Source organism: Cavia porcellus, unplaced genomic scaffold (genome assembly GCF_034190915.1).
Source record: "Cavia porcellus strain 051 isolate PalLab524CR breed Dunkin Hartley unplaced genomic scaffold, mCavPor4.1 scaffold_28, whole genome shotgun sequence".
Lineage (NCBI taxonomy): Eukaryota > Metazoa > Chordata > Mammalia > Rodentia > Caviidae > Cavia > Cavia porcellus.
In genome coordinates, this window is record NW_026947511.1 from 46351058 (window position 1) to 46372941 (window position 21884).

At 42.0% G+C, this 21884-nt stretch overlaps 1 protein-coding gene across 3 annotated transcripts in view; it reads left to right on the forward strand.

Annotated features, from left to right (window-relative positions):
- Positions 1 to 2978: 2978 nt before the first annotated feature.
- Positions 2979 to 21884, forward strand: part of Ilrun (inflammation and lipid regulator with UBA-like and NBR1-like domains) — an 82540-nt gene continuing 63634 nt past the window's right edge. For 2 of the 3 annotated variants that reach the window (XM_063239029.1, XM_063239030.1), the window contains exon 1: positions 2982 to 3334. In XM_063239029.1, the coding sequence (XP_063095099.1) occupies positions 3177 to 3334 (158 nt within the window). In that variant the 5' untranslated portion in view covers positions 2982 to 3176. Of the gene's footprint in view, positions 3335 to 21884 lie in introns of all 3 variants that reach the window. The other variant, XM_063239031.1, reaches the window with a different exon arrangement.

Genomic DNA, 21884 nt, shown 5'->3' on the forward strand with positions numbered 1-21884 from the left:
CCAATTTATCACCTTGCACTTGTCAGGCAGGCACTTATGCCACTAAGCTAAATCCCTGGCTCTTTTCAACTCTATTTTTTAAAAATTTATTTATTTATTTTTTGTCTTTTTGAGATAGAGTCTCACTACACAGTTCAGATTGGCCTTGAGCTAACTTTATAGCCCAGGCTGATCTAGAACTCATAATGATCCTCCTACCTTGGCCTCTCAAATGCTGGGACTACAGGTGTGTGTAAACACAACCAGCTTCTTTTAAATTTTAATGCTGAGATTTTTTTTTTTTTGTTTCCATTCCACCATCCATAAGTCTGTGCTCACATTGAGGGAAGCTGAATTTTTCTTAATATTAGTGAAATATACCTACATTGTGACTACACAAAAATGGGGCTGGGGATTGAGTTCAGTGGTTCAAGCACTTGCTTAGTAAGCATAAGGTCATTAGCTGGATCCCTGATACAAAAAAAAAAAAAATTAGCTCATGGCAATGATTCAAACTTCCACACAGGTTTTAGAAGGTCAAAAATAGATTCTCATAAAATGTTTTTAACTACTGTATAGTATTAGCCAGGTGTGGCGGCACATACCTATGATTCAAGCACTAGGGAGGCTGAGGCAGGAGGATTGTCATGAGTTGGAGGCCTGGCTGGGTTACATAGTAAGATCAAGGTCAGCCTGAACTGTATAGCTAGACCCTGTCTCACAAAAAACAAAACAAACAAAAAACTACTACATAGTATGAATTTATAAATCTTATTTATTATCATATGCTATTAAAGGTGTTTCATACAAGGATATGGAGACAGAACAAATAAGAAACAGAAACAACACATTTTTCATAGCTTACCTTTTTTTTTTGAGACAGGGTCTTGCTTTGTAGCTCAGGCTGGCCTTGAATTCATGGAGATCATCCTGCCTCAACCACTTAAGTGTTGGGATTACAAGCATGTGCCACCTTTTTCAGCTGCATTTTTATTTTAATAGAGGAATACAGGAAGGGAAATAGAAGAGAATAGGTTAACAAGCAATTCCTGCCTCCTCGTATCATCGTCATCTAATTCACAGGTATCTCAAGTTCATTGCTATAATACTAGTTATCATTCATACTGAGTTTATACTGTTACCTCATTTAAACCTCTGAAAAATCCTAACTGAGCAGCCCCTATTATTATTACTAATTGGTAGAAAGAGAATTTGAACCCCAAACATGTGTGAACCCAGTATCTAGGAATTTTTTTTTTTTTTTTTTTTTTTTTTTTTTGTCTTTTTGAGACAAGGTCTTGCTATGTAGTGCAGGCTGGCCTTGAGCTCACCTTTTGTTTTTCGTACCAAGAATCGAACTCAGGATCTTGCTTTTGTCAGGCAGGCACTTGTGCAACTGAGTATATCCTTGGCCCAACAACAGAGTTTATGTGTGTGTGTGTGTGTGTGTGTGTGTGTGTGTGTGTGTTTTGTACTGTGGTCAAACTCATGACCTTGTGCTTGCCAGGCAGTTCTTGTACCACTGAGCTATGTACCTGGTCCCTAACAATCTGTTTTTTTTTTTTTTTAATGGGTACCGGGGATCGAATTTGGGATTATACCGCCTGCTTGTAAGGCAAGTGCTTATGCCGCTGAGCTAAATCCCCAGCCCCAACAATCTATGTTTTAAAAATCTATTTTACTAATTTTTATTTGATAGTGGGACAGAGGAGGTAAGATGTTTTCTGTTTTTAAAACATCCTGGCACCCCACATTACCAGTCACCTCTCTCGATTTATTCTGTTGAAACTGGTACGGGAAACACACTTCATCAGGAATCAGAAAGCTGGGTTCTAGTTTTGCTGCGCTGTATTTTTGGAAGAGGCATGTAAACTCTGACTCACACTTCTCATATCCTAACCTAGACAGAGCTACTTGAAGGGAGGCATTTCTTCCTCATCTTCCTCCTCAAACCCCAGCTAGCAGTATGAGGCAACAAGTGATGTTTAGAAAACACTCACTGACAGAAAGGGTAAACAAGTCTCGAGGATTCTTTATTGATTTTTTTATTATTTGATCTTGAAATGGAACCTTAACCAGATATGTGCACCACATGGTATACAGCAATACTTTGCCTTGGATTTTATAGACAAATTTGCCAAAGTCTCATGACCTAACTTGTATCTTGAGAATGTTAGTCTTGATGGAGTGGGCGTTGTTCCTGTGATTTTTTTTTTTTTTTTTTTCCTTTTTGAGACAAGGTCTCACTATGTAGCTCAGATTGGCCTTGAGCTTACTTTGTACCTCAGGGTGGTTTCCTACCGCAAATGATTCTCCTGCCTCAGCCTTAGTGCTGGGATTACAAGTATGAGCCGCCACGCCCGGCTTTGTTCCTCTGACCCTATGACTGTACTGAGGCCTCCTTTATTTTCTAAAGACTTACTGTTGCATACATGAACTGCACTGAAAAATCGTAAATAATCTTCACAAAGGAGGTCGGGGGCTTGCCAGCAGCATCCCTCCGTGAAAGCGAGTGCAAACAAGTCCCTCTAGGGCGGGAGGGCAGACACCTATGACTGGGAGCGCTGGGTCTTGTGCGCATTCTGCTACTTCACTTTGCCATGTCTCCGCCCTTGCCTGGATTCTACTTTCTCACTTGCAAAATGGTGGAGGTGTCCCAGGCAAAGATTCACGTGTAGACATCCCAACACCAGGCTCTTACTCCTCCCTTGTGGGTGGGGCCGAGGCGGGGAGAGGACCCGACCAAGGGCCGCCTCCTCCTTCGCCCCACCGCTAGGTCCGCCCTTTCCTTCTTCCCGCTTCCCGTCCCCTCGCTCCACCACGGTGAGGTCACGCGGGAGACGTCACGGGGTTATGACGCCACTGAGGGGCGGGCCTTTGAGAGAGGAAGGGGCGGGGCTTAGGGCGACGACGCGTGCGCAGTGGGCGCGGCGCGGGAGGAGGCGGAGGCGGATGAAGAGCTAGAGGCGGCGGCGGAGGAGGCGGCGGCCGCAGCGCTGGGGGGGGTGGGAGGGGGGGGAGCGCGAGAGTGAGTGAGTGGCTGAGTGAGTTTACCCCTATGAGGCGGTGAGAGGCCAGGGGCCTACCTCCAGAGGAGCGGGGTCGCGGTGCCGCTTAGCAGCGGGTCCCCGAGCCCGGTGGCGCGGCGGTGTGGCTCGGTTGTGAGGAGGTGGAAAAGCTCGTGTCCGGGCCCCGCCATGGAGGGCATGGATATGGACCTGGACCCGGAGCTGATGCAAAAGTTCAGCTGTCTGGGCACCACCGACAAGGACGTGCTCATCTCAGAGTTCCAGCGGCTGCTTGGCTTCCAGCTCAACCCGGCCGGCTGCGCCTTCTTCCTGGACATGACCAACTGGTGAGCGGCCCCACCGCGCCGCGGCCTCGGGGCCCCGGGGAAGAGAAGGGAGGGGACACCGAGCCGGCGGCGGGCGGGCGGGCGGACTAGGGGGCCCCGCGGTGAAATTAGGGGAATGAGCGGGCTGGAGGAGAGTTGGGCGCCACGGGCACCGCACGGCTGCACGGGAGGGGGGGTAGTTCGCGAGTCTGTGGGGAATTAGGGCCCGAGAAGCGCGGGCCGAGGGCAGGAGGCCTGGGCTTCGAGGCATAACTAGTAGACTTGGGAGAAGAAGCATGTGGTGTTGCCTGGAGGTAAAAAGCACGGGCTCTGGGGATTTGGAATGTGTGGTTGGGGCTTGGAGAGTGACAAGATTGGGGCGAAACTCTCGGGGTTGATTGTTGTCATGGACAAACCGCGGGGCACGGGAGAGACTTGGGAATTAGCTCTTGTGTGTGCGTGTGTGTGTGTGTGTGTGTGTGTTTCCATCGAGGAGAGAGAGAGAAGAGACAGTATTTTGGAGGAAGGCAAATGGTTACGATGAGGGCGATGACTTTTGGAAGAGTTGTGCCAGGGAGCAGTGAGTGGGGTCTACTAAAGGAGGAGCGGCGTGTGAGACCTGGGACGCTGCTGGAGCGAAAACGTTAGGAAAAAAATGGGGGAGGAGAGGAGATGATTAGGAGACTAAACTTTCTGAAGGGAGTAGAGCCCTGGGCAGAGAGGGTTCAACTGTGGAACTTTGAGGACTTATTTAAAGAAAACAGGTTGATCTTTGAGGAAATGGAGTGCTTAACTGAGGCTGGGAACCAAATAATTTTGGCTTGTAGTTAGGTTGTAGAAGACTGAATTGGCCCCGAAGACTTTGGCACACTCAGACAAGTGTTTCTTGGCTTAGGAAGCAGCACTGGGTATTTGTGATAAGCAAAGCTTCCCCGCTCTGTGAGTGGGGGTGGTTGAGTTCACGCTGGGTGAGGGAGGGATTGGAGACCATTGAGTTCCTTTGAAAGGCTTTCAGGTGAAGCAACTACACTGTCTTTGGGCGAAACAGCAATGGGGTGAGTGCCCTTTGCTCTGTGTTGGGCCTTTAGTCTCCTGACATGTGGAATCTTGTTTCTCTTGGCATGGCTCGCACAGCCAAGCTCTCCTTTATTTCTCAGTCCACTGAATGCCGCAAGCAGTTACAGAAAAGAGGCTGTAAGCCTAGTTTCCCCCCCTCCACTCCTTACCTAGCTCTCAAGGACGTGATCATCTTTAAAAGAGAGCCTTGTAGCTGTGGTGGAACCAAGATGATGGCCAAAAATCTTTTTTTCTTGTGCAGTACCTTTTTAAAAAGCTATTTATTAGAGCAAGAATAAAATTGGATTTTTAGATATTTAGAGATAGCCCTTGAATGCAGGACATTGTCTTTAGAATGAAATGTTTTGTGTCCAGATGAGCTCAGGCAGGGAAGTGCAGCTTAGTGTAGTTTTCTGGCCACCAAGCTGTAGTGTTTAGAGGGCGATTAGGGGTGGTTGAATACTGAGAGAAACTTTTGTGAAATTTTAAAGTTATATCTGGAGGAGAACTTTTTTTTTTTTTTTTTGCCTGCCTGGTTTCCATTCCAGCTCTTTTTTCCTTGTTTACCCTAGTTCAGCATAGGAAACTTGGCATATTATTGCCACCAGTTTGGTAGAGGAGGATCATTATTTCTTCTTACATTGTGAATTGGATCATTTAAACAGTATTCTAATAAATTTCTAGTTCTTTTAGAGTCAGTATCTGGAGTGCAATTATGCTCACAAAACCAGCTAATAAAATTTATGTTTGGGATATGTGTGTTTAACATCTGAGATTGTTTGTTTTTAGATGTTGTGAAAAGTGAAGAACAGGTGAGGTAAGAAGACATTAAAATATAGTTGGACTATAAAAATCACTTGTTTTCCCTTTGGTATTAGAAGTTGTGCCTGGGCCTCCTGCATGGTAGGCAAGCATTTTTTTTTTGAGACGGGTTCTCACTAAGTTGCTCAGACTGGCCTCAAATTTTTCATCTTCCTGTGTGAGTAGCTGGGGTTACACGTGTGTTCTATCATGTCCAACAGCAGGTTATAAAAATTCTGTTTGAAGGGGCTGGGGATTTAGCTCAGCGGCATAAGCGCCTGCCTTGCAAGCAGGCAGTCGCGACTTCGATTCCCCGGTACCGATAAAAAAAGAAAAAGACACACACACACAAAAAAATTCTGTTGGAAGATGTTTGTTCTGTTGTGGGTGTTTGCTTTTGTTTTGTTTTCTTTTTTCTTTTTTTTTTGTGTTTGGTTTTTAAGATGATCTCACTATGTAATCTGGGCTGGCCTTGAAATCATAATGGAGCCCATGCTCTCAAAATCAGGAACCTTCTCCCTCAACCTCCTGAGGGCCAGGATTACAGACTGTATTTGAGTTTTTAAATAAACTATTAGATTCAGAGACAGTGAAGTAGCAGCACGTGTACTGATGATGACATCACTGTATGAAACAAGATACCTTTCTAAGCAAAGGAACCAATCATTTAAAAAAATGTAAATTTTTTTTTTTCAGAGTTTGAGACTTCATATAGAGGCTCAGGCGTGCTAGACAAGTGCTGTGCCAGTGAAGTAAAGCCCAGCCCCTGTGTTCTTATTTTAATGCATTTAGAAATTTATAACCCTCTAGGAATCCACACAGTTAAGTGATAATTTAACTTTAAGGGCATTATCTCAGACGTTGCCTGTAGAAGGGATGTTTTCATTTGATTATAAAAAAAAACCTTTTGAATTAAGAACAGGAAGGCTTGACTTTTTTTTTTCGTTGTTTTGAGATAGGGTCTTGTTTTTGTAGTCCAAGTTGGCCTTGAACTCATTGTGAAGCTTCAAATGACCTTGAAATTAGGGTCTGCTTTCCTCATCCTCCAAAGAGCTGGGATTTGAAATGCCTTCATCAAGCCTGGCCTCCGGGTGAACTAGTTAACTCTGTTATCCAATATTGTAATATGGTGCCTATATTGTCTTAAGTCTTGACAGAATTTTTTAGAAAATGAATATAGTACACAGCATAATAAACTCTAGATGAGTACATACGTATATACATGCATGTATCCTTAACCAAGTATGTGTGTATTACTGAAGTAAATAGAGTCTAAACTGGGCATGGTGGTGCATCACCTGGAGAGGCCTGCCAGGGCTATGTAGTGTGTGTGTGTGTGTATGTATGTGGGTGGTGTCATTTAATGTCTAACTTTGGAAACTCTTGAAATAGCCCTAATAGAATTTGAGAAAAAAAAACCCCTCCAAATTGCTGTGTAGTGGTTGACCTTTTGAAATGGAGATGATTGACCTTCCTGTGACTTTCATAAGTGCCTGCTTTGAGTTATAATAAACAATTATTGGATTGTCTGATGACTGTTAAAAATAGTAAAATAAGTTAAAATCATTTTGAAATAAAGACTTAATCTAAAATTATGAGAAAATTATGTCAGTTTTCAAAAGTAAGCGGTTATTATTGAAAAACAGACTAAATCCAGCATTTCCACCTTGTAGGCTATGTATTCTGCTAATACTCATTTTTTAAATTAAGGCTGACAAAATTTTTGTGTAGTATTTCTATTTGTTTAATTTATTTTTTTTTTATTTTTAGAACCAGGAATCAAACTCGCATTTGCCAGGCAGGCCCATGTAGCTGAGCTATAGTGTCAGTCCCTGTTTAATTTAGAACCAACTATTGTTTTCATTTGAGCATTTTTGTAGTGTTTATATCTGAACCTTCAGCCACACTCCTGGATATTGGTAGACTGCCTCTTAATAAAGGTTGGCAGTTTTCACTTCCTAAGTGAATAAATGATGTGCTGCAAAATAAACCCAATGTTTTACTTGTTGGTACTGCAGGTTGAACTCACCAGCTTGTGCTTGCCAGACAGGCAAGTACACTACTGAGTTAACTCCCTGGCTAAAACCCCAATATCCAAAAGCCAGACTGAGGACTGGGGGTTTAGCTCAGTGGTGAAGCACCTGCCTGGCAAGCACAAGGTGTGTGAGTTCCAGTACCAAAAAAACAAACAAAAACAACCCAAAAGCCAGACTGAAATGTCATATGTATTAGTGTAACAACTTTTTTTTTTTTTTTTTTTTTGGTACCAGGGACCCAAGCAGGCACTTAAGCCATAGAGCTAAAACCCCAGCCCTAGTGTAACTCTGTAGGTGGAACGTCTTGCTGATTTTTGGGATAGGAATAAAGAACCTAGAATTCTAAAGTGGAAACGGGCTTTAAAGGTTCTCAAGTTTATTCTAGCATTTACTGTAAAGTTGTACCTATCTCTTCCCTGAAAGCTATCCTACTCTAGTATCCCAAAGGGCAGAGATTTCCACGATATATCAATGTTTTAATTAATTTTTAGTTAGAATCATGTCAAAGCTAAATGTTCCTTGCTGCAATTTAAAATTTTATTTTAGAGATAGGGTTTTGCTGTAAAGTTTAGGCTGGCCTTGAGCTCATTTTGTAGCCCTGGCCTCAAACTCAGAGTGACCATCCTACCTCAACCTCTGGAGTGCTGGAGTTAGAGGTGTGCACCACCACGCATAGCAGGATGTAAATGTTTTCATTTGTTTGTCCTCCATGAAGCGGGAAAAACATCTAGTATATTCCTTGAGAGTTCAGAAAGTTTTTAGTCAAATCACGAAAAGTTTTCAACTACTTAGAATTTATTTATGTTGATGACAAGGTTTTACTATGTTGTGTAGGCTAGCCTTCACCTCATGGTGATCTTCCTGCATCAGCCCTCCTGAATGTTGGGTTCACAGGTATATACCACCACCCCTGGCTTTACTTAGAATTTAAGCATGTTCAATTTAATGGTTCTTGCCTTATAATTTGTATATGTGTGTGTGTATATATATTTTGTTGTTGTTTGTTTGTGTGTGTATACATATATATATATACATATATATACATATATATATGTATATATATATATTTTTTTGTACCAGGGATCGAACTCTTTTTTTTTTTTTTTCCCTTGGTCTTTTTGAGACAGGGTCTTGCTACGCAGTTCAGGTTGGCCTTCAGTTCACTTTGTAGCCCAGGCTGGTCTCAAACTTGCAATGATCTTTCAGCCTCAGCCTCCCAAGAGTATTGAGATTACAGGAGTGTGCCACCATGCCCAGCTAAAATTACCATCTTTAAAATAAAAGTCACCACTTTGGCTCAGCAGCATAAGCGCCTGCCATGCAAGCAGGCAGCAGTCCTGAGTTCGATCCCTGGTACAAAAAAATTCACCACTTTAGCCAATTTAACTGTACAGTTCAGTGTTATGTAAGATTTTAAACTCACTTCTATCCCTTGCACGCATTTTTGTCTGTTCATGTGTTTATATTGTTATTCTTTTTTTTTTTTTGTCTTTTTCCTTTTTATCCATACCGGGGATCGAACTCATGACCGCCTGCTTGCATGGCAGGCACTTAGGCCGCTGAGCTAAATCCCCAGCCCCTATATTGTTATTCTTTAGCCTTTGTGACAAGGCAGATGTTTAGAGCACACTGACTTAGGACTTAGTTTGGACTTATTTCTCAATGTAGCTGTAGATACATTTCCATTACTAACACAGCCAGCACTGGCTGCATCTCCCCTAGGCGGTACCATTGGGCCAGTGCTGTGCAGTTTTGGAGACTGGAACTTCCCAGGTTGTTGCCAGGTGTTTCGGGAGTAATGTGAATATTTTGAAACACTACCTGCACTACATGAACTAGAGATTTTCTAGAAATTTTAACTTGGGAAAAATATTTTTGTAGACGTGTCTTACTGATAATGTTCTCTATGTTATCAGAGGCCCCCTGCTAGGTCAATAAAGATATAACCACACAGGGGTAATATGAAATAAGATTGTAGATGTCAAAATCAGTAGTACTTATTATGTGATCTCATGGTGTCTCCTTTGCCTTTTTTTTTTTTTGAGACTATTTTGCTGTGTAGTTCAGGCTGGCCCAGACTCACTGTGCAGCCTAGACTGACCTCAAACTTGGAGCAATTCTCCTGCCTCAACCTCACAAATGCTCAGATTATAGACATGTACCTTCTGCCCCATGTTGAGCCTTCTCTCCCTGTTCTTAATCCATTTCTGAGTTTAATCTTTTATTAAATGAGTTTCAGAACCATTCTGTGGCTTACTTGTGAATGAAAGTGAACTAGGAAAAAGTTCTTTTGTTATGTACGTTAAACTTGATATTAGTACTGATCTTCTTAAAAAAATACAGGTGAGGGTCAGGGATATAGCTCTGTGGCACAGTGCCCATCTGGCAGTGCAAAGTTCAATTCCTGGTGCCAAAAAAAAAAAAGGGTGGGAAAAATTAGACAGGTGAGGACCTGAGTGTATTGCACACTGCTAGAGTACGTACTTAAATCTCTAGCAACAAGCACAAATAAAATGCACCAAATGGTAGTTTGAAGAAGAGGGCACTCAGGAAGCTGAGGCAGGATTGCTGTGAGTTCAAGGTCAGCCTGGCCTATATACAGCAAGACCTTGTCTCAAAGAAAAAAAGACAGTATGAGTTACGTGACAGAGATAGTGTTGTGCCTGCCAGTGGCCCCCTCCAACGTTTTTTGAGATGGTCTCACCATGTATAGTTCAGGCTTGTCTTGAGCTCACTGTGTTGCTAGGCATGTTGGCACAGGCCTATAATCCCAGCACTCAGGAGGCTGAGGCAGGAGGATCACCAGGAGTTCCAAGCCCCCTTAGCTAAATAGTGAGTTCAAGGACAGCCTGGACTGTAGTAAAACTGTCTCAAAAACAAAAACAACAAAAAACAAAACAACAGCAACAAAGGAGGTGGTGAAGGAGGAGGTGAATTTCCTCTTTTAGCCTGGAGTGCTGGGGTGACAGGTGTGAGCTATCCTGGCTTCTCCAATTTTTTTTTTTTTTTTTTTGGAGACAAGGCCTCTATATAGTTTAGGTCAACCTTCAACTCACTGTGTAGCCCAGACTGGCCTGAAACTTGCAGTGATCTTCCTGCCTCTACTTCCCAAGTGTGAGCGCTGGGATCAACAGCTGTGCGCCATTCCATTTTTAAGAAGGTTGAGAGTTTGTGTTTGGATATTTTTCCATTTTTGTTTCTTTTAGTCATCTCTTAAATGGCACATACAATTTGGAACTCTCCGTATAACAGAATAGTAAACACAGCAGATAGATTCATTTTAGTCATGTTGTTTTGTTTTGTTTGAGACTGTCTGGCTGCGTGGTTCAGGCTGGCCTTGAATTCACTATGTAGCTTATACTGGCCTCACTCCCAGCAGTCCCCTTGCCTCAGTCTCCTGAGTGTTGGGGTTATAGGTATGCGCCTCCATGTCTGGCTTGGTTTTAGTTTTAAAGGAACACATTAAAAAGTACATGTATTACAGCCCTCCAGAAAATTCTTTTTTTCAATTTTTTTTTTTTTTTTGTCTTTTTCATTTTTATCGGTACCAGAGATCGAACTCACGACCGCCTGCTTGCAAGGCAGGTGCTTATGCCGCTGAGCTAAATCCCCAGCCCCAAAATCTTTTTACTGTATGGCAAGGCTAGCATTTCCAATCATAGGTCAAAGAATCACCGTTCTTAAGAGTAGGCAGGTAGAGGTAGTTTTATGTTTTATTTTTGGTTTTGGTTTGCTTGTAAGTGTTGTTTTCTTGAGATAAGGGTTTTACTCTGTAATTCACACTGGAACTCTGGAGCCTCAGGCAAGTGCCACTGTAGGATCCAGATAATCGACTCCGTTTACAGTCCAGACTGGACTTCATCTCACTGTGTAGACATAAAACTCCAGTCCTCCTGGCCAGCCTCCCGAGCACTGCAGCGCACCGCTGTAGCTGGCTTGAAATTTCCCATCTTTTCACTACTAGCACATGACAGCAGAAAGTGTCAACCAGGAAGTAAACAAAGGTGTTTGAAAAGGAACCCTCACCATGTAATAGGACAGTAGAAGACAGTTCCTATCAAAATTTGCTTTCTAGTAGGAAACTCATAGACCTAAAACTATCAGGGAGGTGTTGCAGGACAGTGAGGAAACATTTATTTGAATTAACTTAAGTAAAATAAGGGTAAGAGTGGACTGAAACTTACAGAATCCAGGATTCAGAAAGACTGTGCCTGCTATGGGGAAGTTGCTTTCTTAGGAAGGGTTTCAGAAATGACTGGGGGATTAGAATTAAGCATGGTGATTTTGTTTTGTTTGTTGAGATAGTATTTTGCTGTGTAGTCCAGGCTGGTGTTGAACTAACTGTGTAGCTCAAGCTGGCCCCAAATTCACAGCGATCCTCCTGCCTCAGCTTCCTGAGTGCTGGAATTACAGGTCTGCTCCATTAATGCTTGGTATTTCTAATTCAGTAGTGTATGTTAGAAACACTGCCTTTCCCGGGGATGGTCACACTGGATAGCCTGCTTCTGGCTAACCTAGACTGTTGACTGTAATCAAACTCCTGTTCAGGCCCGACTCCTTCCCATTTCGCACACGGACTTTTGCTTTCCCATTGTTAGTCCACAGTTAATACTGACTCGTGTTAGCTTCATGCCTAGTAGGTGTGGACCTCAGGACCCATATATTTGAATTTTTTATAAAAATAAAAAATATGGCCAAGGATTTAGCTCAGCAGCGTGAGCACCTGCCTGGCAAGCACAAGGTCGTGAGTTCAATCCCTGATCCCCCCCCCCCATGCTGAATGTTTATTTGTAAACACAGTAAGTATTTTGTAACTCAGTTTTCAAAACACTTAAGACAAAGTTTCTTACAGCACTGACTACATTTTTTTTCTGTTTTTTTGTGGGACACAGTTCTCAATCTGTAGTCCAGGTTGGCCTTGAACTTGTGGGTTCTTCCTGCCTCAGCTTCCTGAGAGCTAGAATTGCAGGCATGTGCCACCATTCCCTGGTAACTGGTTACAAATTGATGATTAGTTTGTTTTTGAAACAGGGTCTCCCTATATAGTTTAGGCTGGCTGTCTGACTTTCTTTCATTTCTTTTTGTACCAGAAATAGAACTCACAGCCTTGCACTTGTCTGGCAGGCACTTAGGCCTCTGAGCTAAACCCCAGGCCTCCACGCTGACTTTCACTTCATGATGTAGCTCAGGCTGGCCTCAACTCAGGGCAGTCTTCTTCTTGCCATAGCCTCCTGAGTACTGTGATTGCAAGCATGTACCACCATGCCTGGTTACAAATTGGCATTTTACAAGCACCACTTTAAAATCCATCAAGTCCTTGGGGCCCATCCATAGTAGCTTTGGGATAAATACTTTTCTTTTATCTAGACTGCTTCTTTCCCTTCTTCCTGCCTTGTGAAATCCTGTTGTTTTTCCGAAATCGACATACGGTTCTCAATTTTGTTCTCTTGAGCTCCATTCTTAAATTTTTTATACTATTTATCATGTATGATATTTTTTGGGCACTACTGGACACTGAACTTGAGGTCTCCACATAGAACTATATCCCCATCCCTTTTCATTTGTTATTTCCACATAGTCTCAGTACGTGGTTAGATTGCCCAGGCTGGACTGGAAGTTGGAATCTTCTTGCTCCAGCCTCTCAGAACGCTGGGATTACAAGTGTCTGCCACCCTGGCCAGCTACAAATGTGCCCTTAAGAGGAGAGTGTCCCCAAATGGCCTCTTAGCTAGCTTTTTATGTAGTACTTTAGACATAGTAGGTGTTGAGGAAACATCTGTTGGAGCTGTACATAAAGATAGAGGGCAGAGAAGGTTCCTGTTGTGGAGCTATTTGAAGTTGAGTGCTGTCAAAAGAGACAAGTCCTATAAACTAATTCTTTTCAGATTTGTAGGTATAATTTGGACGTGAGAGTTACATGTTGCTAGTAGTTGTATTATGACAGGAAAAGAATGTTTCTGGAATTTATAAATTGTAATCTGTAAATTGCTCTGCCTTATCTATTTTTCTAAGCATGTTTCCTTGTACTGAACATTTTATAATTTAGCTTATGAAGGAATTAATTATTTAGAAAAATTATATAACAGTTTATTAGCTATAAATGAACAAAAATATTTTTAAACACTGTATAAAGTTTTCTTCAACCCTTGGCAATGAGTTTTCATTTGGGAAACTGCTTTAAAAATCATAAGTATGAAAAAAAAAATCATAAGTATGGGGCTGGGATTTAGCTCAGCAGCATAAGCATCTGCCTGGCAAGCGTGAGGTCATACGTTCCATCCCAGATACAAAAAAAAAAATCCTAAGCATTTCAGTTCACATAGTTAGAAATAGTTACAAACTGCAGTACTTACAGGCATTAACATAGGCAACAACTGAAGTATACGTGAAAGCTTGTCTTTTATGGTGTCTGGTTGGGTTTCTTTTCTCCTCGAAAAGCTCTCACTACGCAGTTGAGGCTGGCCTCAAACACACAGTGTAGCCCAGGCCAGCCTCACAGCAAGCCTGCCTCAGCCTCCTACCTGCTGGGATTTCAGACCAGCTAACCTGTCAGATCTCTTAGGTCAGGCATTGCCATGCTAGAAGGGGAATATGTTACATTTTTCCAAAAGAAGTCAGAAATAGAAATTTTTATGGGAAGTGTTCTGATTTTTCAGTGTTGGCAACAAATGCAAATGTTCTTTTTTTTTTGTCTTTTCCCTTTTTATCGGTACCAGGGATCGAACTCACGACTGTCTGCTTGCAAGGCAGGCGCTTAGGCCGCTGAGCTAAATCTCCAGCCCCTAATGCAAATGTTCTTAAAACACAGTGGGCCATAGCTGGCCTGGAACTTGCAATGATCCTTCTGTCTCAGCCTCCCCAGTGCTGAGGTTATAGGTGTGTGCCACCACTCCCGGCCAGAGACTTACTTTTTTAAAAAATATAATTAAGTTTATTGGTACATTTTAGATATACATAATGATCATATTCATCGTAGGACATTTGTACCATGTCGGGCCTGTAGATGTGTTTTCTTTTTTTTTTTTTTTTTTTTGTCTTTTTCCTTTTTATCGGTACCAGGGATCGAACTCACTACTGCCTGCTTTCAAGGCAGGTGCTTATGCCGCTGAGCTAAACCCCCAGCCCCAGATGTGTTTTCTTGAGATGGAATTTGGGTAAACTGATAGGGAAACACTACCTTTTTAATTTATTTTCCTTTTGAGACAGGATCTCACTATGTAATTCTGACTGGCTTTGAGCTCACTGTTTAGTCCAGGCTGGTTTCAAACTCACAACAATCCTGTCTCAGCCTCTCTACTGCTGGGATTACAGGCATGTGCCACCACACCCAGCTCTTTTTTTAAATTTTAAAATAATAATTTGCTATTTTGTACTCCATAGTCTGATATAAAAGTTTATGTTCATTGAGTATATTAGAAATAACTAATAAGCAAAAAGAAAAGAGCCATATTAATAGGTCTCAGATTTGATTTTTTACAAATCTTTGTAATGCTATGTTACATGTTTGTATGTGTGTTTGCTTTACAAAAGTGGGATATTCCTTATATCCTGGGTAGTCTCAAGTAATTTAATAGATAATGTAGTGCACCTAACAGTGTAGGAAATGCTGTCACCCACATTTTTCAGAAAAGCGCAGAAAGGTTAAATAACTGGAAGCTGCGTGGGTGGGGTCTGAGACCAGAGTGGCTCCTGTGTGACGCCATACATGTGAGTCTCAGGCACGGCCCTAAGCAGTAGAAGTGTGTGGCCTCAGTTCTGGAGGCCAAAGGTCCCACATCAAGGTGTCCCCAGAGCCGTGCTTCCTTTGAAGGTCTGAGGGTAAAGTTCCTCCTCACTTATGTTTAGTTGTTGGTGGCTCCTCCCTGACTTGGAGCTGCATCATTCCACACGCTGCCTCAGTGATCACACAGCCTTCTTCCTGTGTGTCTGAATTTCTTCCTCCCACTAGGAACACCAGTCAGGCCTGGGTGTAGTGGCCCTGTCCTGTAACCCCACACTTGGGAGGCTGAGTTTGAGACCAGCCCGGCTACATACTGAGTTCAAGGTCAGCTTTGGCTTAAAAAAACACAGTTGGATTTAAGGCCAGTTTAATGTAGTACGACCTGATTTTAACTGCTTGCTTCTACAAAGACCCTGTTTTTAGTGTTTGGTTTGGTTTTACTGTGTAGGCCAGAGTGGCCTTAAAATCACTGTGTAGCCCCAGCTGGTGTCATACTAGTGGCAGTCTTCCTGCTTCAGCCTTCCATATCCTAGTTACAGACATGTGCCATCAAGCCTGTCTAAAAGACACTGTTTCTAAATAAAGTAACGTTCTAAAGTTCTGGGTGCACTCAAAATTTTACTGTTTAACCTGGTATATGTATTGTAATCTATCTTCACTTAATTTTTTTTTTTTTTTTTTTGTACCAGGGATCAAACTTGCTACCTTCTGCTTGCCAGACAGGTGCTTGTGCCAATGAGCTAAATCCCTGGCCCTTCACTTAATGTGTTAACAGTCATTTTCCTTTTTCTTTTTTTGGGGGGGATGGAATCTCACTAAATTGTCCAGGTGGGACTTGAATTTGCAGTCCCCCTGTCTCAGCCACCCAGAGTGCTGGGATTGCAGGCATGCTTTACCTTGCTTGGCCCAGTGGTGTCCTGTGGTATTTTAATGCTGGGGATTGAACCCAGAGCCTTGCACATACCATGCATACCCTGTACCACTGAGTTACTTCCCCAGGTCTGTGTTCTTCTCCCCTCCCCTCTCACACCTAGGCTACAGAGTGACCTCAAAGCTCATCTGAACTACATAGTGAGACCTCTCCTCTCCTCTCCTCTCCTGTTGTAGTTACATCTTTGTTTGCATTTTATTTTGTTAGAATTTGATTGCTCAACTAGAGATAAAAGTGGCTTTAATGCTCTTAATTGCCAAATTACTTTTCCATAAACACTAGACTCATTTTTATTTTTGCTGGTACTGTAATGAATGACTGTTTCTGTGATACTTTACTAAATCATCCTATTATAACTGAATTTTTAAAATTCCATAAATAAAATTATGGTCTGATTTTGTGTCTTGTCGTTTCTTTCGTTGAACTCACATTGTAGCCCAGGCTGGCCCTGAACTCAGCAGTTCTCCTGCTTCAGTCTTCTGAGTGCTGGGATTACAGACATGCACCACCTCTCCTGACTGTGTCTTGTCATTTCTAATGAGTACTTTCATGCACTCAAAAGACTATCATATTTCTTTTTGAATTCATTAAACTTACCCTTTTGTCCATTTTCTATAAAAAGATTTGCCTTTTCGTCAAGTGTAGCCTTTTTCTTTGTCCTGGCTCTAAGAGCAATCATACTGCATCAAAAAATCTAGCAAAGCCGGGTGTGGTGGCTCACACCTATAACCCCAGCACTCAGGAGACTGAGGCAGGAGGATCATTTGGAGTGTGAGATCAGCCCAGAATACAAAGCGAGCTCAATGCCAGTCTGAACTGCATAGAGAGAGCTTGTCTCAAAAAGACCCTCCCCCAAGAAATCCAGCAAATTTGAGAAGTCTAAGGGTGAAAATAAAGCCACTAGAAAGACTGCTTAATGCTGCTAATTACTGCTGTCAGTTCGTATTCATGTATGTGTACATATATTAAGATATATTAATATATACTGCTTCACAGCCTTTCCCCTTCCCTGTATTCTAGCTGTCTTTGTAGGCCCTTTTCCATGGTTCTTATACATCAGCCTGTGTATCTAGACTCTGCAGCTGAGGAGGATTCAGCCAACTGCAGATCACAAGTGTATTTGGTCCTGTAAAGACCGTGTCTGTGTAAAAACATGTGCAGACTTGTTTCCTTGTCAGTGTCCCTAAACATCACAGTTTAACACTGTTTATGTCGTATGTGCATACCCGTACTAGATGCTATACACTGTAATCCAGCATTGACTTTGTGTATTGGAGGATTTATGTAGATGATGTGTAAATACTGTGCCATTTCTGCAAGGGACTTGAGCTTCTCAGAGTTTGATACATGTGAGGGGATCACGACCTGAGTATCCCATGTAACTTCTTGTTTAGGCATTTATTGGTCGTTCTGATTTATTTCTCACAATTCATCTCTGATTCTTTTTTGTTGCAACATATAGTAATTATTCAGGGAAGTTCTTACAAGTAGAATTGGCAGATTGTAGGTATGCAGTTTTTTTGAGGCTTCCTTTATAAACATTGCCAGATTGCCTCTGTGAAGGATGTACCAATTAATGTTGCTAATAGGTGATAGACAGCCTGCTTTCTGGGAGTTAAGGTCATTATCTTTGCCAGGTGGTTGTATCTGATAGGTGAAAAGTGGTGCTTATTTTAGTTTGTATTTCCTTGTTGATGAACTCTTAGATTTTTGTGTTTGAATATATAAAGATTTTATTTTTAAAAATAAGCCCTGCCTGTGTGTCATCCAGATTTCACAATTACTAATATTTTGCCTTTTTCTCCCTTTTCTTCCACTAGAATAGCAGGTATTTAAAGGAAATCCAAGCTAGATACTGTAGCTTTTTAATTTTTATTTTAAAGTATAACCACATGTGCTGGGGCTATAGCTCAGTGGTAGAGTGCCTGCCTGCCTAGCGTGTGTAAGACCAAGTACCACGCCCAGCACTAGTGCTCTCCCTTCCCCCAGTCTTCTGTGTGTGTATAAAACTTGATGTGTGATTTACATACAGTATTTCAGCATTCAGCTATTTTAAGCATACATACAGTTCAGTGATTTGCAGTAAACTTACAGACTTAAGCCATCATCAAAATACAGTTTCAGAACATTTCTGTCAATTCTATAAACCCCTTGGTGCCAGAATGGTCAGTCTTCACTCTTACCTCTACCCCAGACAACTAGCATTCTAGGTTTTCTTTTTGTTTTTGTGCTGAGGGCCTGATTCAGGACCTTGCACACTAAGCATGACCTCTACCACTGTGCTACACCTCTCTCAACTGTTTTATTTTTTGTTCTTTAAAAATTTGCTTTTCTGGACATTTCATATGAATGCAGGCATGCAGTATATAGCCAGTATGACTGGCTTCTCTTCCTTAGTGTAATATTTTCAAGGTTCATCTAGATTGCTGCATATATCATATATCATATAGACTCTAGGGCTTTCACCCTGAGTTAAAGCCCCAGCTCTTTATTTTTTACTTTGAGATAGTGTCTTGCTAACTTGTCCAGGCTGGGCTTGAACTTCTAGTCCTCTTGTTTCAGTTTCTGAGTGCTAGGATTACCACCATGCCCTGCTTATACTCCATGTTTTTTTTTTGTCTTTTTCGTTTTTTTTTTATCGGTACCAGGGATCAAATTCACGACTGCCTGCTTGCAAGGCAGGTGCTTATGCCACTGAGCTAAGTCCACAGCCCCCCATGTTTTATTAATTATTTCTTGCAGTGCTTGGGTTCAAACCCAGGTTTTGTGTATACTAGGCAAAGGCTCTACCATTGTGTACCTCCAATTTGTACTTCAAAATTATTCTATATATTTTCTTATTTTGGGGGGTCTTTGTGGATTTTTTTCTTTTTCTCTCTCTTTTTTTTAATTTACAAGATGATTTTTTACTGTAAAAGAACCATAAAGTTTCCTTCAAACAAGATGTGAAAGCTGGGTGCAGTGACACACTCCTATAATCCCAGCACTCAGCACTGATCGGGGCAGGAGGATCATTGCAAATTTAAGACCAGCCTGCCTTATAGGGTACGCTCAAAGCCAGCCTGTACTGCGTAAGGAGACCCTGTCTAGGGGCTGGGGTTTTAGCTCAGCAGCATAAGTGCCTGCCTTGCAAGCGCGTGGTCATGAGTTTGATCCCTGGTACCGGTTTAAAAAAAAAAAAAAAAAAAAGACAAAAAAAATGAGACCCTTATAAAGAAAAAAAAAGATATGGGAACATGATTAAAAGGGATTTCAGAAGTTTACTTATATTTGGTGACATCTCTTTTTCAAAACTACACCCCCCCACCTCACCCCCGCCCCCGCCCCACATGGGACAAGCCTGAAATCTTAATTTCCCCAGATCCCCAGCCAGGAGAGTTTTTGTCGCATTCCACTGATGGATGACCAGTGTAGGGTGAAATGATGGAAAAGCAGGATAAGCCATTATTCTCCTGAGGCAATATAGGAAGTCACAGGAAAATCATCAGACATCAGACATCATGATGTACGTGGCATTTTCGGGTGGTATCTGTGGAATCACTCAGCGTTGTGGTGGTGGTGGTGGTAACAGACGCTGTGAGCTGTGAGAGACAGTGGTTCTCCTGGGGAACACCCAAGTGGTGCTAGTCTCTCAGCCTCTGCTGCACTGCAGTTAGATCTGAATTCCACCTTCTGTTTTGGCTTCAAATTTCCTGTTTTAAGCCATGTCCAATACACTTGAAGAAAGTCCTTATTTGCCTGAATAAACTCATTAGTCATTGCTTTTGTTGTTTTATTTGTGAAGAATAGAACTATTTTTTCCGTGATTACTGCATGTCCTTAGCCAGACTGAGGGATTGGTGAACTTTGAGTTCACAGAGGTCAGGATTCCCAGGTGTGCATTGACAAGACGCTAAAAATCCAGGTGTCATTCGGAGTCTCAGAGCTTTGAGACTTTATGCTCCCAGTCCTTTTCCTGTTTCATTCAGATTATTAACAGAATTGAGTTCCTTGCAAATATCTAGCTGATGTGTCTACATTTTTGCTAGCTGTAAGCCAGAAATTGCGCTCAGCTGCTTGGCTGTCTTTCTTTAAAGTTACTGTGTTATCTTAGCCTCCTAGAGTGTTGGTGCTACAGGGGAAAATGTAACCCACAACCTGCTAGATATATGATGCACCAAGTTAGTGGCTCCTGAAATGGCAGAAGAATCAATTCTAAGGAACAGTGGAGGTTAAGAGTAGGCAAATGAAAGCTGTTTTGTTTTGTTTTGAGACAGGGTCTCACTATGTAGTGCAGGGATCTTCCTGCCTCAGCCTTTAGTGCTGGAATTTCAGGCGTGTACCACCACACCTAGCTGTAAAAGAATTATTTTTCTTTTTTGTTTGTTTTTGGTATGGTGATCAGTCGCTTGCTTATGCCTCTGTGCCAAATCCCTGGTCCAAGAATTACTTTTCTTTTGAAAAGTATTAGATAAATTTTTATTTCCTATTTTATCCCACTCTCTCAAAGTAACCATTCTGTTTTATCTTTTGGCACACTTTTTTGCCCTTTGACACACTTTTTCACAATCCCGTAGTCTGGGAGATCTCTCAGGGTTGCTTTTTTGAAGTATTTTTTCTCTGGCTTGCTTGTTAAATAATTTACCTTAAACACATGGTGGTTCTCAGCTGTGTACTCCCACAGGAGGACCCAAAAAGTGTTGGGAGCTGTGACAAAACTGTGATTATTGGATTTGTAACTGTGGGTTTAGTAGCTCCACACACTTCCTCCAGGGTGGGGCATACACTAGGCCAAAAGTGTTGAGACCATATTTGGGGATTCCAGACTAGTTGGTTCAGCCCAATACATAACTTCTTCTGATTTTGTCCATGTCTTCATCCTCACTTGGAAAGAGCCTGTACTAAAAACTTCAGGACTTTCAGGGGGATTGACTAAAGGCAGGCTGAGAGGGAGTCCAGGTCATTGAAGCCATTTAGTACCTGTCCAGCCAGCTTCTAGGCCCTCAGATATCTCTCTTGTCCTTTGTGTTCCTTTCTCTCGTATTCCCTGTGTTATTTAGGCCACTTCAAGGAGAGAACTGAGGCCGGTGCATGCATTTAGTCTTCAAGGATTCTTTTCTTCTCTCTCTCTCTTTTTTTTTTTTTTTTTTTTTTTTTTAGTTTTCATAAAAAGCTGAAAGGACTGGATTTGAATCCGAAAGTTGTTTTTTTTTTTAAGTCATCATTGGTACCAGGGATTGAACTCACGACTGCCTGCTTGCAAGGCAGGCACTTATGCCGCTGAGCCAAATCCCCAGCCCCGATCCGAAAGTTTTGAGTCTGCCTTTTTATGCCTTGGTGTAATTGGATATGGTAGAAAATTTTTAACTAACCAATCAAGTTGTGTTGATGTCTTACATAGATTTCTTACATCCAAATGAACTGAAAGGATAAAGAACAGATTATAAAGTTATCTTTGGCTGATGGGATTATAGTTGGTTTTTATTTTCTTTGTTTATGCCTTATTTCTTAAATTTTCAGTAGTACACATTGTGTGAGTAGTGAAAAAATACCTCAGCGGAGACACATGCTGCTAGGTAGATCCTTGGAGAGCACTGACCGGGGATCAGGGTGCCCCTCCGTTCCCTAATCCTACTGTCAGAGTTGTGCTTTGTCCTTTGCTCCTTTAGGTGGTCTGCAATTAGAAACTCGGACTGGGGATTTAGCTCAGCTGCGTAAGCGCCTTCCGTGAAAACGTGCAGTCATGAGTTTGATCATGACCAAAAAAATAAATAAATAACTTAACTCTTAATTCTAGGGGGAGAGGGATGTGTGTTGCAGAGCTCGTTTTGACTTAACCCAAAGTTTTTCTTTTTTTGAGACAAGATCTTGCTATGTGATTCAGGCGGCTCTTTAACTCACTGTGGTGCCCAGACTGACATCAGGTCACAGAAATCCTCCAACCTCAGCTTCCCACACAGCAATTCCCCAAATCTTTACTTTGAAGATTTTCTTTTTTTGTTCGTTTGTTTTTTGAGACAAAGTCTCACCGTATAGTTCATATTAGCC